Source organism: Diadema antillarum, unplaced genomic scaffold (genome assembly GCF_040938485.1).
Source record: "Diadema antillarum isolate AM-2024a unplaced genomic scaffold, OU_Dant_1.0 seq00001539_RagTag, whole genome shotgun sequence".
Taxonomy (NCBI): Eukaryota; Metazoa; Echinodermata; class Echinoidea; order Diadematoida; family Diadematidae; genus Diadema; species Diadema antillarum.
In genome coordinates, this window is record NW_027272270.1 from 177,533 (window position 1) to 195,690 (window position 18,158).

At 37.7% G+C, this 18,158-nt stretch overlaps 1 protein-coding gene across 1 annotated transcript; it reads left to right on the forward strand.

The window, feature by feature from the left end:
* Positions 1–1,030: 1,030 nt before the first annotated feature.
* LOC139710549 (cytochrome P450 3A24-like) lies at positions 1,031–14,361 on the forward strand. Its single transcript, XM_071622483.1, has 13 exons — positions 1,031–1,158; positions 2,679–2,769; positions 3,456–3,508; positions 4,448–4,544; positions 5,033–5,149; positions 6,102–6,190; positions 7,189–7,337; positions 9,450–9,592; positions 10,397–10,582; positions 11,277–11,497; positions 12,177–12,314; positions 13,049–13,211; positions 13,918–14,361. Exons 1-13 carry the CDS (start codon positions 1,073–1,075, stop codon positions 14,005–14,007), a joined length of 1,623 nt encoding a protein of 540 aa, XP_071478584.1. The 5' UTR covers positions 1,031–1,072; the 3' UTR covers positions 14,008–14,361.
* The last annotated feature ends 3,797 nt before the right edge of the window (positions 14,362–18,158 follow it).

Consider the following 18,158-nt stretch of genomic DNA (forward strand, 5'->3'; position numbering starts at 1 on the left):
GTGGTATACGTCACCTATCTTTTTTAGCTATAAAGATTAACCAGGATGAATTTCAATGTGGAAATGAGAATTTGTCCTTGTTTGCTTGATATTCACTCTGTATCAAATGATTCGTGGTTGGAAGTGGAATCAATAAAATGGAATACTGAATAAAAAGACAACAGCTACCTGAAAGATTCGCTTTTTTCACTATAATGGACATTATTTGAGTTTGGTTGACGCGTCGTCTGGGGTGCATGGAAATTATATGTAATAATTTTAGATGATAAAAAAAATCTATAAGTCACACAGTGGTCTATTATATGACACCCATACATTATCTGATATACTCGTATGACGACATTCATGGTATAGTACGCTAACACATGAATGTCGTCACAGTGTAGCACATTTTTTTTTCCATCAGCAATTTGTTTTCAATATCACTTTATGTTTAGTCATATGGTGCTATATAGACCTATCACTGAAAAAGATTTTATTGGTACATTATATATTTTTGTAAATTTTTGCGCATGTGTAAGAAAAGGTAGGCGCATGTGCATATCATTTTCCTTTTCCCTTCTTTTTTATATCTACCCCAAGGCTACAATCATCCAAAGGTGCAAGTAATGGTTTACGATGATTATCTTTTGTAACTTTAAGAGCCCCGACGAAGAATTATCGGAATTTCAAATGATCCATCTACCTTGATACCCCCACCCCCTTTGCTTATCCCCAGCACATGTATTTACAAGTAATGGATTACAAGGAATTTATTCTGTAGCTTTGATAACCACAACCAAGACGGATAATATTAAATGTCAAACATTGGGAAACCCTGTTCATCTCCATCCCCACACCCCAATTATGGAAAACTGTTCAATGTTTGTCCTTCATCTCGAGTAGGTATGGGCTGCATTTGCATTTGTACTTTGAGCGGCTTTGCCGAGCCTGAGACTCGCCATATTTGGCTAGATCAACGCTTCCGTCGTTGCCTCAAAAGATTATTCACTTTTGGATGTTTACATGGTGTCACGGCTCGTACCACATCTTCATTTTGCTGCCGACACGTCGCCCACCAAGGATAGGTACCATGACGCTGGAAATCTTCGGATATTCCATGTCTTTGACATGGCTTCTCGTCTTGACAATCGCCTTTCTTGTGGTCGTGTTTCTACTGTAAGTATAGGCTAATCAGTCAACGAACACAGGAATGATGTGTTCAAACGCCTATCCTTTCAATAGACCGTTCCTACATTGGTCCCCTTATACTACATGGGGCCTATACACTGCAACGTCTCTTTCATTCAGCGTCCCTTTATTATGATGTGTGCTATGCTATACCTTATTGTGAAATGTTTGGTGGTGTAGACAATTGAGCATCATACTGAAACTCGATTGTCAACCGTACACGATGAGATGACTGACTGTAATGCTTTAGTTTCATATATCAATTCACTGCTTACTATTTTATTTCCTAGGCTGTCCGAAAGTGTCGTAAAAAGGCACAATGATTTTCACTATACACTGCAAGCCATAATGGTCGAACTAATGTCATCCAAGCGTATAATTACATTGTAGTATAGTAGTAGTAGTAGCTCACGGAAGTAATGAATGCTGTAAGCCAGAATATAGGTGTGTGGTGCACAAGAGCAGGCCTTCAACTCGTAGAACTTGTTGAAAAGTGATGGCTGTATTGGATGTCTGCCTATATGGTCTGCTGACATGAATGAGATAAAAGTTTGGCAGGGGCGGATCCAGGAATTCCGTAAAGGGGATGCGCCTTTACAAAATTAAAGGAGTCGCACGAGCACCCCTCCCCCATTTTTTTCATTTTATTTCTTTAGTTTTAAGAAAGAATAGAAAGGGGGCCCGCGCCTGGTGCGCCCCCCTCTTGATCCGCCACTGTGTGGGGTATTTCTTTTCTTGAGAAAATTAAAGTAATTAAATAGTTCTGTTGTGATTTTATTGTGACCGCATTTTCACAGGGAGTCTGCAAACCAAGATCCTGTAGTAAAGAGTGCAGCTGCAGTTTAAAGATAATATTTCCCATTCAACGTCAAACACGAGTAACAGGACGTTACTATGGTAATGTCACATTCGGCAACACAATAAATGATACCAGGCCTGGGAGGTCCATCCTAAACACGCACTCTCACGTTTTACTCCTAAAAGTAAAGGCACAGGGATGTTTTGGCTCGTTGGGACTAGCATCATGCTTACTTAGGTTTTACAGATATCGTCATAATTATGATGATGATGATAATAATAATGATAAGAGTAATGATAATAATAATAATAATAATAATAATGATAATAATAATGATAAAAACACTAATAATGATAATAATAATAATAATAATGATAATGATAATAATAATAATAACATACTTCATCTAGGGTACCCTCTTCACTATTGACATTATTGTACCAGAGGGCCTGCCATTATTACAAGTGTATAATACCCTTCCAATGCCAGGTAGGCCTATGATATACCCACTTACACACCTGGGTCGAGAGGGACATGATAGGCAAAAACAGCTTGCCCGAGAACATAACTACTGTACTGAATTCGAACTCGGGTCACCCGACTGAAAGTCAGGAATCTTGTCCACTATAATAATGCCACAGTGTCCCCGAATTAAGGGTTTCTGCTGTCAATCTAATCAATTTTAACACTTTCCGTTTGATTTCATCAGGTACGATACATGGTGCCACACCTACTGGCGACGGAAGGGCGTGGTCTACCATCCCGCACTACCTATTATTGGTAGTCTAGAGTTCAGCATGGTAATTATCAGAGAACATAATGGTATAAATCGAAAGTCACTAATTAAGTGTTTGGTTGTTGTTTTTTTAGCATCCGTTATACTATCTATTCTATCTGTTATCATACGGGCGTGATAGTGTCGACTGAAACGCATACATGCATACTGTTACACATTTTAATTGTATGTTTTCAGCTTCTCATTTGAAGAAGAAGCTTATCAGTTAGGGGAAAAAAAAAAGAAAACTACAACGTAAATGTAGAATGAAATTGCTTTATTAGTCACAGTACATAGAAAACAAGCAGATGCCCTGATTACGCAGAGTGAGTGTTTTGACATACGGCATTGAACCAACCTGTAAAGAGATCTAATGTTAAGAGGTACAAAGTCAAAGAAAATGAAACATCAATAACATCACTCCCAATATCATAATTTACTTATATAGCTACAAGTTACAAAAACTTTTTTTCTGAATTCACCACCCTTTGTTTCTCTTCCAGGGTCGGTGAAACAACCGGTCAGCTTAGTCGAATACTGAGCCATATCATTTGTCAAAATGAGATGCATAATTCTTGCCTGCATGTGGAATATTTAAGGGTTTACGGTAACAGACTTCTAACCCACCAGTAGTAAAAGTTGATGGTTGGAAACCGAGCGGAAGTACCACTTTGCTATTTTCTTTGATATTTCCCTCTTGTTCATTCTCAGGGAGTTCCAGAAGTTTTCACCTTCTTAGCAAAGAAATATGGCCGAGTTTATGGGTATGTACTATTATTTGCCGTCCAGTTTTGTCTCACCTCCCTGCATGATGACATAATCGTCATAAGTATGATGAGATAATGCAAATAATGATATTCATGTTGATAATGATGATCATTTTGATAGCGGTAAGGTCGTCATGTGCATTTGAAAGATATCATGGATATCATAATTTGGACATTGAATGGCTCAATCGTTGATTTTGGAGCTGATAATCTTATCTGTTAATTAAAGAGTAGAGGACAGTCATAAAGTCAGACCACAAACATTTTGCATGGACGATATAAGTGCCAAAGGCACACAATAGTAATGTTGTGAATGTTAAAACAGATCATGCAGTTCTGACAAGTGTAGAGTTGACTTACAGTCTCTGAAATTGCAACACATGTTGTAAATAATTCTGTCACAGCGTGTTTGATTTGATTTGATTTGATTTATTTCTGCATTTTTCACAAAGTTATAAAACATAAACAATTTTCCAGTGCTATAGTATAACACATCATATCCAACACATGATGAATAGACCTGTTACTGTTGATATGCTGGTTTTGTTAATGCAATTGTGTTGTTTAGTGTTTGTGTGGTTTTTTTTTTGTATGACACAAGTGCACGTAGATACACCAGTATGAAGCGCCATATAAATGCAATTGTTATTATTATTATCATATCATTATTATTATTATTATTATTATTATCATTAATAGAAATACAGTCATAATGTACAAATAATGAAATATCGTATCGGTGAATTATAATACATATAATCATACAACTAAGCTATTGCTTAAAATCATATACAAAATGCAAGAGACCGTCATCTTAAGCTGAAGCTTGAGTTTGATGGCGGCCTCGCATGTGATGTTGTAATGATGTAATGGGTTTCTTGCAATGCTTTAGTACCATTTTAGTCATGCGATCATTAACCTCTTTTCATATCACAGAGTCTACGCCCCTCGAATACCCATGCTGGTGGTTGGAGATCCCGATATGCTTAGACTTATCATGGTGAAAAACTTCAGCAATTTCCACAATAGACTGGTAAGAATGTGTAAAGCGTTCAGGCACAAATTCTCCACATTATGAATTGTGTGGGAATTATTTACTGACCACTCACTGAGTATTGCATTGTATTTCTTGGTTATCGTTTTGTTCATACTTGTCATTGTTAAACCGTGTGTGTGTGTGTGTGTGTGTGTGTGTGTGTGTTTGTGTATAAGCGACTTTATATATATATATATATATATATATGTATATATATATATATATATATATATATACATACATACATATATCACGTATTTTGCACTTTGAATATATCTGTGGTTTGGGTAACATGTTTGTTAGCATGAATCAGCATCAGCTACTAAATAAGAGAAAAGAAAATTACAATCATTTTTTCAGATCATTCTTATGGAACATTTTCTCAGACCAAATATTAATTAGTCACTCGACGTACTCATAAGAGTAGTATAATTATGATTATGTCATCACCAACTGAGGCATTGGATACATCTCTATATTGACAGGATTTTGCGCTGAATAACAGAGAACTGCGTCAAGCACTCCCCTCGTTAGAGGACGAACGATGGCGCGAGGTACGCAATCTACTCACCCCGACCTTCAGCGCAGCCAAGATGAGACAGGTGAGATTCTTCTGGCCCTCGGCTACAGTCAAAAACACAGACACAGACACAGACACAGACACAGACACAGACACAGACACAGATACAGATACAGACACAGACGCAGACACCGAAACCGACACCGACACAGACACAAACACAAACACAGACACAGATACAGACACAAACACGAACACGGACACAGACACAGACACAGACACCGACATCGACACAGACACAGACACGGAGACACAGACACAGACACATACACAGACACGGGCACAGGCACAGGCACACACAGAGACATACAAACATTATACATACACAGACATACAAACAAACGGATGTACATACACACAGTGCCCTATCATTACTCATCCATAAAGCATATAAATTCGTAAATAGGCCAACATGTATGTAAAGACAATTACGTACTAATTTCGCATCATCCAAGACTAAAAAGGGAGCACCTGATGAGGATGAACCTTCTAAGGACCACATCCCAGAAATACTTTGGGTATTTTCTGCAAATCAAAGAATGTAACACCAGAGTGAATATACCAGTAGCTCTCTGAAGACACTTTGTAAATGCAGTCAACTTCCTCTGAGTCGAATCTAAAGAAACCGAAATTAATACTTCGTCTTACCAGAATTAAGACTTACGCGATAGAATTAGCACATGTTTTTCATGTTTTTTACCTATCCGAGTTAGAAATGTCTTCCACTTAGCTAATTATTTTTCGACTGTTGCGAGGTCGACTTAAGCGAGACAAGACAAATGTGTGAAATTCTGTCATGGCTGCTGCACCGTCACCAATGTGCACCGTCAACAATAAACCATTTAATGTTGCTCAATCTTCCAACAAACAATACACAAATAGAGAGGCACGAGCGAATAGCACCATGACAAGCATAATCCTGGGTAAATGGTGCAAAAAAAGTTTAAACATGTGTCAACGTTCTGAATTTCAAGATGTCCAATTTGGTGAACAAGGCCGCTGACAAACTCATGGAGCACATTGGGTCTCAGCAGGAGAAAGACGGCTACATCGAGTGCAAAAGGTAATAATAACTGTCTGCATAGTGCAGGGAAATGCTCCAAAAGGCCTGAATTTCCATCTCATCGGTTGAGAATAATAAGGGTGTTAAGTTGCCACAAAAGTTATAGTGTTCGCGGCACCTAAGAGTCTGTAGTTTTGACCAATGTCACAATCTCTTGAAAGCACATGAGAATTTAAAGTTTCGTTCGTTCTGTAGATAATATCTATATCATAATGGCAACATAATGTCATACCCTAATTGTTTCGAAACTGAAAACCCATCTCAGAAATGTTACGGTATAATAGACTAGTATGCGATATCATATTTTAGAACTATGGATTGAGGATTGTTTTCATTAATATTTGAAACAAGAATTATCATTTTTGCAACGCCGCAGGTGATGATCATAAATTAAAAAATATATAAAAAGGAACCTATTTTTTATCTTAATGGGCGGTACTCATTTATATGAGAGTGGCACATATCTGAAAGATTACAACGAAACCTATTCAAGGCCAATCGTTATCAATTAGTAAAAAGATATCCCCCCAAAATGTAAATTACTTCATTTATGCAGGCTCACAACAAAACATTGCAAATTACATGGCGATTGTAAGTGATATCCTTTTGTCTTTTAAGTCTGAGGATTGCATTGAAAACATTATCGGAATGCCAGCTTTGACTTACGTTAGTTTTGTTTAATTTCATGTCATTTATTTATGTCTTCACGAGTAAAAAAAAAAAAAAATGCAGACCAATACCTGACATTCAAAGGGGGTGCGATACATCTTGATCAAAAATCATTATACAACGATAAAAACATGAAAATTCATTTCTTTGTCAAGTAACGAACAATACAAGATGAAATAAACTATGCTGCTTGTTTACAGTCCCAGATGATTAAGATAAACATCCTGTGAACATTCTCTCACCTTGTAATTTTGAGAAATTGTAAATTTGCGCTTTTCCAGTGTCAAGTCGATAACCATGAACTTTATTCCTTGATGCTGGTGCGACAGTGTCTTCGGGTCGTTCGTGATGGACGTCATAGGAAGCTGTGCATTCGGCTTAGACGTGGATTCTCAGGCCAACCCCAAAGACCCTTTCGTGGCCCACGCCAGGCGAGCCTTCACCTTCGATGCGAAAAGTCCTCTAGTCGCTCTCTCGAGTACGATATCCTGCAGTAGAATTTTACCGGTCACGACCAAACCTTTCCCACCATTCTAATCACTGTGCATTTTTAGTATGTCTGCCATATCCATGTGCATGTATCTACGTTTATTGATATGTATGTGTGCATTCTATGTATGTACCAATGTAATGTGTATTCATGCAATCAAAACAAAATTCCATAAGTGGACAATGAAATAGAATAGAAGTGAATTGAATTGAACCTCGAAAGACGCAATTGATATCGCTGCAATATGGCAATGACATATTATTCAGAAGTAATTTGCAACAGAGTTATAGTTAGGTGGGATCATGACAGTGAGAAACTGTTGATTATTCACTCGCAGTACCGATATCCGATTTTCTCAGGCGAACGTGTCCGAACGGTCAACTTTTGACTGATCTGCCCACTGAGCTGTTGTTTTCACTGAGACTAACGGAAACTTGCATCGCAATTGACTAACAAATTGCCCCTCATCGACGTAAATAACAGATGGATATTTATTGTTTTGAGTGCATGAGTGAAATCATGGGGTGGGATACCATCCAAGAATATACACATACACACACACACACACACACACACACACACACACACGCACACACATCTATTATATATATATATATATATATATATATATATATATATATATATATATATGTAAAGTGGCGTACGGTGGGTCGAAACATGGGGGAACCATAAAGTAATTTTGACGGTCGGTACTATGCTTGTGCGTGTGTGCGTGAGCAATAATGGGACTACAATACATTACGGAATGTGATACATTCAACAACGCAGTCATTGAGGAACATTGTAAGTTTTCCTTACATGGATTATGGAATGACGGTGTGAAACGATCGACAAATAATATACTGTCAGCAACATAAGGTGAATGGCATAACAATAAAATGCGAGCGAGCGAAGCGAGCGAGCTTGAAAATTTTGATATTCTACAGTTCCAAAACTGGAGTTTTAATCGTAGCTACATATTTCGCTTTGAAATAAATGGGGGCGCATCGGGCGCAATTGCTGGCAATTATTGGCAGCAACATTTAGGAGAATGGCATAACGATTCAATGCGAGCGAGCGAAGCGAGCGAGCTTGAAAATTTTGATATTCTACAGTCCCAAAACTGGGGTTTGTAGCTTTATCTTTCACTTTGGAAATTAATGGGGCGGCGCATCGGGCGCAACTGCTGGCAATTACTGGCAGCAACATTAGGAGAATGGCATAACGATTCAATGCGAGCGAGCAAAGCGAGCGAGCTTGAGAATTTTGACATTTTACAGTCCAAAAACTCCCGTTTGTAGCTATATCTTTCGCTTTGGAAATTAAGGGGGGGGGGGCATCGGACGCAACTGCTGGCAATTACTGGCAGCAACATTAGGAGAGTGGCATAACGATTCAATGCGAGCGAGCGAAGCGAGCGAGCTTGAAAATTTTGACATTTTACAGTCCCAAAACTCCCGTTTGTAGCTATATTTATCTTTCGCTTTGGAAATTAAGGGGTGGGGGCATCGGGCGCAACTACTGGCAATTACTGTCAGCAATATGATAATAACGATATTGATAATAACATCAATAATACTATGATAATAGTGATAATAATGTAATGATAACAATAATAGCAAGAATAATTTTTATAATAATCATTAAAGAAGGGAGCATAAATTTAGCGCATGGTCTATCGGACTACAGAAGATTCATAATGCAGTTGATATACATGTAATATCACACACAATTCACCCTAAGACCATTATAGACCATTTACGTTTGTATTTCTTTTTTGTTACATCCTTTCGTCTTGACCATTGGCAAACATTCATTATAAAATGCTTTAGTATTCATACTTTGTAATTTGTTGAAAGTTTGGGCTCGACTCTGGCAAGCTTTTGGACTTGTTCTTGGTAACTTTTTTTACGATGCTTGAGATTTGAAACCGCTATCTTAAAATCATACAAAATTATAACACTCACTTCGTACGTTACTGATATTATCCTACGTCAATCATGCTCTCTTTATCCCAAGTCTCCTCCCTCTTTCTCTCTCTCTCTCTCCCTCACTTGTGATATTCATTATAATCTCTTTTTTTTATATTTCCCTCCACAGGTTTATTTCCTGCACTGGGAGAAATTTTCAACTTCCTAGGAATCGTGAGATTCATTCCTAAGGACGTAGTGGCATTTTTCGCCGACATCACGAAGAAAACTGTGGCCCTTCGGAAGTCGGCCCCTCAAAGCAACAAAGGCAAGGTAGGTGAGGGTCGCACAGACTCACTTCAGTTATTTTGTGTACAATTAGCGATAGCTCTGTCCCCATCCATGTAAATGTAAATGTAAATATAGATATAGATATAGATATAGATATAGATATAGATAGAGATAGAGATAGAGATAGAGATAGAGATATAACATTATATATATACATGCTTTATGCATTTTGTCATGTTCTGTCTCAGAGTATAGTCTGGTGTTATATGTACAGTATTATTTTGTTATCATTATTTCCATTTGTATTGATGGTTGTTGCTGTTGCCGTTAAGACATCATTAACGTTTTGATAGGTAATTCGTAATCATTGTGCACCTATTTTAAATGATTTTCTCAACGATATGGCATCAGTTTTAACTGGTGAAATTGATACAAATTGAAGAATACGAAGGGGGCGGTGACATATTCCATCTCGTGAAAGTTATTTAGCTTTGCGTGTTGTCAAAACAGTTCATACTGACGATCACACGAGATATGCCCCGATAAGTACGAACGTTATGTGAATGTTATCATATCCAGTAGCCTATAAGTGTGAATATGTTTTATTTCTGAATTCAGCATGTGTAGCGATCGACGTATTTGTGCGACAGGTTGGATACCGTTGTGCTACCTGCCCAGTGTACATAGTAAAACATTACTGAAGTATAAATGAATAAACCAATTTGAAAAGAATGGCAGAAAATTGACTTTCTATGCATAATTCATCACTCTTATAGATTTTGGATCGTAGATAAATTATGATTCCAAGAAGTGTCAACGTTTATTTTATCCCCTTTTGCTGGACAGTCGGTCGACTTTTTGCAGCTTATGATCGATGCACAATCCTCTGACAAGGGAAAAGTAACCGAAACGAAAGACGAAGGAGACAAGGATGACATCCATGCCGATATCGAACGTCACCACGACGTCGACTTCCACACGAAGACTCTCTCGAAGAACGTTCAGCTCACAGACACGGAACTTGTCGGTCAGGTGGGTGTGTCCGTCACGTCAGGGGTGACGTCAGGCGCAGACAGTCTGCTCTGGGCGCGATTCTGGCGACAGACGTGAGCAGCGTCCTTACACACACATACACACATACACACATACACAAACAAACCACCTTGAAAGTAGTAGAATCGGCATACACGTTGTTATGGCACGTCAAACAGTATCGGGAGTATTCTACCGATATCATCGGTGGGAAATAATTTTTGTCTTTTTAAATGAGTGTGTTTCCTGTCAAGCTATTAGGACTACCTGTCTCTCACTGCATGGTAGTATACAAAGAGTTTGTTATGGTTAGGGCAAAGGGGTCTCGACTACTTGGGCAAATGTGAATGTGGAAAACAGACAGAATGCAATTTATCGCTTCTTTGCTAATGACCCACTATTGCGTGATTGCAAGACCTTTCGACTATACCAACATTAGGAGCAACATTATACAAGGACAGATTGAAATGTATATAATGGGCGTCAATAGAGCCAATAAGAGTTTGAATATCAAACTTATATCAAATGTATACAAAAAATCATTCAATCATTGGTAGTCAAAGCAACATAGGCCCTAATGGGGATCCTCACTTCTTTGTACGAGAGTAGTCAGTTTAGCACACATTAAAGGGTACTGAACCGTTAGAATGATCAGGAAAAGAAAAATGCCATTCAGTTTGAATAACTTTTTCAGGCAATAATATTCTTCACTGCTGGATACGAGACTACCAACACCTTGCTGGGGTTCGTCTTCTATCTCCTCTCCACTCATCCCGAGATTCAAGAAAAGTTGATCGAGGAGGTCGATGAGATGACGCCCTCTCGTGACTCGGTAGGCTACACATCCATAGCCACCATGCCTTACCTGGATCAGGTGGTGTGTGAGACTTTACGAATCTACCCTCCTGCTGCTGTGTAAGTACACCTGATTAAACCTAATTTGCTCTCACCTGGATCAGTTTCGGCACCGACATACCTGGATAAAGTTATTATGCCCTCTTCGACAGAGTGTAAACCCAACCTCCTACCTGGGGATCCACCCCAAAAATAAATAAACTTCAAAAGAAAGAGAAAATATTCCCTGCAGAATGATAAAAATGACAAAAATTAGAAAAGAAATAAGGAAGATATGATATTTTGAAATTTTACCCGTAAAAACTGGTGTAAAAGTCGATGACCGGGGTTGAGGAATACTAGAACAGTTTCTTTTGTTGAGATCTTTTTGCCAATAAAATGTCAAAATATGCATATCATGGAAATGTTTTCCATGAAGAAATAACAGCGTTTACAAATTAACCGAGCATATTCATTTCATACACGTTATTCGTATATTTGGTATATTTGTGCATTTATTGTTTTGGTGATAAGCGCAATATTTAACGCTTGTACCGCGTCCTCTGTATCAATAAAAAAAGCATCGGCAGCACGCACCCACGTTCAGCATAGACAGGCATTTATTACAATTTGTCCCAGGTGAATTCTTAGTATACGCCTGCTCTATTCCGCCTTAATTGTCATAACATCATGACATTTCTGATCTGTACTGGTGTTCACGTATGCGTGTGTGATTCCATCATTGCATGATGTACTACAGGATCAACCGGCGGTGCACCGAAAGTTTTACCTATAACGGAATGACGATCGAACCAGGCGTGGTTATCTTCATTCCTGTCTACAACATACACCATGACGAGAAGTACTGGCCTGACCCAGAGAAATTTGACCCGGACAGGTAACAAAACTTAAAATTTTTAAATTGTCTTTCACGATGAGTAAGCGTACTGTAATTGAAGCTATGGAGAGCGATGGAATTCAGCTGGTTATGGCTCACATGCCTAACTCTGAGTTGAAACCCTATCTTACTGAAATTGAAATTGGATTTATTTTTCATAATTTTATGTAAATTAAATAGATTCAATCGCGCGTCAGCCTATGAACAAGAATGGAACTCGTTATCAAAGATGACTTTCTAATCATTGTTTTAATCAGTGTTTCTTTTTATCTTATCAATATCGATGTCTTTAAGTAAATCACTGTTTTTCTTCGCATTGTTGTGTGTTGAATTTAATCACGCTTATTCTATTACGGTATTCTCGAATTAACATAAAATGCGTATTGCAAATACAGGAACGACAGCAATTAAGAGGTTGAAAAGATTCATGTTTACAAGTCATTTCAGGTACATATTGACGATAGGGAATTTTAGCTATAAAAATTTATGAAACTTCTTCTTTCACACGTGGAATGAACCAGAGTGGTTCTTAACAACTGACTGAATAAATTCAACTGTCATGAATATGCACTGATCAAGAAAATCTCGAGGTTTTGCTGATGATGTTTTTTAAGTTTTACTTCTTTATTGTGTTTTTTTTTTCAGCTAAACTACTATTCTTTATCCCTTTTTTTCAAAGTATATTTCACACTGTATTTCGCTGCCAATACATCGATGTATTCTTCCGTCTTCAGATTCAGTAAGGCAGAGAAAGATAAGCGCCACCCGTTCGCCTGGCTGCCGTTCGGAGCGGGTCCACACAACTGCATCGGTATGAGGTTTGCTCTCATGGAAGCTAAGATGGCGATCGCTCGGCTCCTCCAGAAGTACCGATTCGAGACGTGTCCACAGACAGAGGTATTTGGAGCTCGCAGGCCAAAGTAGCTTAGGCATATCTTTGCCAGCTTTAAAAACAATTCATCTGATGTAACATGTTTTTAATGGATGCAATTTCATTGTTTTTGCCTTTGCCGCAGTAACTTTGCCTCTTGAGCAGGCTTTTACTTGTGCGAGTCCCTGAATAATTTTATCATCACAAATAATGTCCGTACTGCTATTCAAAACATTGGATACAAAGTTAAAGTCGAGTGTACAGCAAGTTTTCAAAAGGATTTACGTAGCTTATGTTGTTAGTTCATGTGTAACATCATTCCCTCCCCCCCCCCAAAAAAAAAAAAAAATCAAAATCAAAATTAAAAGGATAGCGATTAACTCAACAACGAATATTCATATGACATCAAATTTTACACTGGAAAGCCTCAAATACAGATGAATTTTTAAAAGGAATTACATGTATATGTTTTCCTTTTAGGGCATTTTCTGACATACCTCAACACCACAATAAAAGTTATGGAACGCTTCCCAAAGGACCATCGCACATTAAGATGACACTACGAATAAAAAGTGTATTAAATCCTATACAGCCGTTATGGGGCAATCCCCTCACCACTTTTATCTATAAAGCCTACACATCAATGTTACTGTATGGACGTCATGCAAGAAATCAGTTTTGTCCTCTTTCTTTCTTTCTGTCTTTCTATCTTTCTTTCTTTTTATTTTTCAGATTCCCCCTAAGCTTGGTGATAACGGCTTTCTGTCACCGCCCAATGGGGTCAGTCTTCGCATCGTCACACGCACTGACGCCGTCAACTGATTTTAATGCGCTGCAGTTATTCATTAATTTGACCACGGAGGTGGAAGAGGTTCCACCTCCCTGTCTCTTTTCCACCTCCCTGATCTGGACTATTCTCGAGTACTCAAATGAGTACCAACGCCGAAGAAATGATTAAGCCTCACACTTACAACATGATATCCCATCACAGAGATTTTTTTTAGAAACGTTCAAACTGTGTAAAATACACGAATAATTAATGTGTTTTCAGCGTGGTGTAACATTTAAGGTGTTATTTCGTGCAAACAAAATTGTTTCATTTCTATCCTATAATCTTCTTCTTCTTTTCTTTTAAAGCGTAGTGAAAGTTCAATTGCTCAAATTCACTATACTTGTCGTCAGAACCCCTCTACGGCAAAGCGTTGTTACCAAACTTTTTTTTTCTAATCAAAGACTGAATAAACGTTCGAAATGTTCGCGTTCTTTGATGGGATGGATACTGTATGGGAATTTAATACAAGAATTTTCTTTCACTCTTTGTTTTAGTTTCTGCCAAGTAAAGGATACTAGTATGATCCGGAAGGATCTGTTTTACTTAAAGTTGTGAAGCTTTAGCACGCAACGCTGTCGGAAGCTGGACGTTTTAGGTTTCAGTTGCTGATATTTACCATGCATAGTCTGGATTGAGTTTATGCTCAAGCAGCTTCGGTTTTCCTGAAATAAAGAGCGATTCAATTGTTTTAGTTTACATAGTGTCAAATCAATATGTATAGGCTGCTTAATGTTAAACGCAATAAGATGCATGTGCAACAAAAGCGTACAGGTGGCAAGGTTATGCTAGTAGCAAGCAGTGAGTAATAGAACTGAATATGAGAAACTGAAAATAAAGACGTGATGAGTTCTATAGAAGTAGTTGCCATTTTGAATACGCAAGAAACTGTCTCTGCCAAAAGTGTATAGTGATGCAAGACACCTTTCTTATAGAATACGGTACAAAGGAAATGAAGTTCAAACAGTTATATAATATTGGATGGCCTTGAGATTAATACAAGACGAGTCCAATATTTTGCTTAGCGAGTCCAATATTTCCTTGTATTAATCGAAAATAGGACATTCAATATCATCATTATTATCCTACAGAGGATTTTAGCAAAGAATGTTTTCACTTTGGCCTACCCTTTCTGTCTCCGACTCCGAGTGCTGTTCCTATAGTGATCCTGACATGGGGTATGGTACATGTACACTCTTCAGTGCAAGTTAATCCACTTCAGTCTCTGATAAAACAGTGATCTATGTATCCAAGGTAGCCGTCATGTTACTGTTAGACCGAGATCTAGCTAATTTAGACCAGAATTAGATGTATTTGTATCCGAGATCTGAGAAACAATTCACGTCACATCTATATACCGTAGATCGTGAAAGATCGAATTAGGCTACTACTACCACAACTAGTCCTACTGTGCTGTTTATAACGTACTTGTACACACATACGTACATGTACAGTAACTGTAATATGCATATCGCGCATGCAATATGCAAGCGCAGCGGCGGCGGCTGGCTACATGATATCGCGCGCGGGCTATCTAGCAGTAGCGCTGAGCATGCAGAGCTGCAGATCAATCGTCGCCTTGCGCCTGCATGCACAAAAAAATGCAACTTGTTTTCATCAAACCTAAATTTAACTTCCTGTTATGAAAGTGATATTTTGAAAAATTGTGTGAAAAACAATTTCAACTAATTGATATATGAAATTTGTTTGTATAAACACAGAATTTTAGAAGAAACGATATTCTAGTTAATTCGTGATTGACCAATCACAGACGTTTTTACTTCTTATTTCAGGTCATCTCGTATATATCTCAACCAATCACGGTGCAGTTTATAAAAACTTTGGGGAATCCCCCTCTTGCCGTCCAATATTTTAAATATTGGTCGCCTCGGCAAAAAATATTGGTCGAGTTCAACAAACTTTTTAAGTGGGTTGGAGGTTATGAGGTGTGTCGACAAAATAACACTTGTATTTGGGCTCTAAAAATCCTCTGTATGGATAATAATTCCTAATATTGCCCGCTTAATCTAGGATGAACGATGATATTGGTAATATCGTCGGATTATTATCTGTGTGTGTGTGTGTGTGTGTGTGTGTGTGTCACCCACCTACCGTTCCATTTTATTCATCATGTCGTACTTAAGTTTTTTTTTTTCCTTTGTGTATGTGTCTTATGCTCTTAGTTTGTGTGTGTGCGTGTCCTTATGCCAATGTATGGAGTATATAGCCTTGGTGTGTTGATGTTGTTTGTTTTCCATGTTGTGTATATCTTGATCTCTTAGAAACTGTTGTTTTCTATATCATTTTCTCTTGATTTATCACTTGAAGCAGAAAACAAACCACGTGTCTTTTTGGGTTTTTTTGATTTTTATTTTTTGTAAAAGCGTTATTTCAGGTATATTTACAATGTTCTTCCAGTAAATAGATGATGTGACTTTATTCGTATAAATCAAATTAAGATTTTTGGATTTTTCTTTCGAGCAATGGTATGACTATTCTGCCCAAGGATCACGTGACAAAGACCATAAAACAAGACGAAAAGACACTTTTGATTATATCACTTTTGTGTCAATAATTTGGTCAACATTTTTTTTTTCCGTAGCCCTTAATATCCTTCAAGAAACAACGGAGGTAAACAAAACAAAAAATAGTAAAAAGAGATGGTGTTCCTGAATATTGGGCGGAAATTCCTCTCATATAAGTTATTATTAGATTTTCAGAAGTGATACTGTTTTGTTTGACAATATTGTGGAAAATCCTTCCACACTGCGTAAAGAGGTGCGCCGGTCATTGTAGTTGCCCAGTGTTTAAATTTCGAATACAAGCATTGTTCAATAAATGTCTCATACATCCACACATTCTGCTGCTTGTTGCTCTTTGAAACTTTTTCAAATAAAAGTGTCGCCAGCTCTACAATGTCTCCATGTCTCTATGTTTCCTTGAAGTTGGAACATTCTTGTCTACGCTCTAATCAAAGATAAACACGGAGAAAAGAGAGAGTCTGTTTTAACCACTTGGAGAAGAGTAAAAACAGTGTGCAGAAATCCATCATCTAACACGCAACAACCAGTGCCATGTCTTTATATCATTTTGGCATGAGATTTTAACATACATCAAAAACACTGAACTCAACTTAAGTGACGGATAAAAAAAAAAATGGTGACTGTCATATTTATTCATCAACGTATTGCCCACAAGAAACAAGTGGGCTTTTTACAAACCCTAGTATTAATTTCAGAATCTTGTAGCCGATGAATAAAACACATCTAGTACAACTTTTCGACTATGCAATTCTTCAAGGGAATGACGCATTTGAATGAGTTCCAACACCCGTGTTCATTGAGTTATGCATCAATCGGTTTCTTTTTTTTTGGGGGGGGGGGGGGACGGGGTTGGGGAGGTAAGGCGTTAATTAATAGATACACGCATAGAAAAATGAAAATACTTACTCAACATAGAAAATAAAGAAATCATGTCTCATCATAAAGATGGGATGCGTACCGGACATTGATATGAATTTGTTAGATTTTTGTTTAAAACATCAAACACCATTTATTGAAATACGTTAATGTCCTTATTGCCTATACAAAAAAAAGGTTTATCTCTTTAACACCATTCATTTGCAAATCAGTTTTTCTTTTGTGTAAGGGCATCTTGATCAGCGCGATGACATTAATCAAATTTATTCATAGCTATCCTTTCTTCCCCGTTCAGCTGTTCTTTCTTCCCCGTTTTATAATTACAGCGAAGAGGAGAGTACAAGCGATGATTAAAGTTTATGTGTGGAAATGTTGCTCGTAATATCAGTAATCAAATTTAGAAAATACCGATTGTGACTGATATGAAACAGTCGGTAGTGTTTACATCAACCCACTTATACGACATATTCATTCATAAAATATTCAATTCAATTCAATTCAATTCAATTCAATCATTTTTCCATTCTTCTTTTTTTCAACAAAACATTCAACAAAATATTCTATACAAAATGGATATGTCCATGCCAGTTGGGACATAAAACTCGTCAATCATTATGTCCTCACTCCAATCCCCCTCCCCTGCTTTTAAACTCAGTCTCTCTCATTATCATACCCCTTCGAATGTTTCATAGGAAATACAGAGAAAGAGGAGGGGAGGGGAGAAA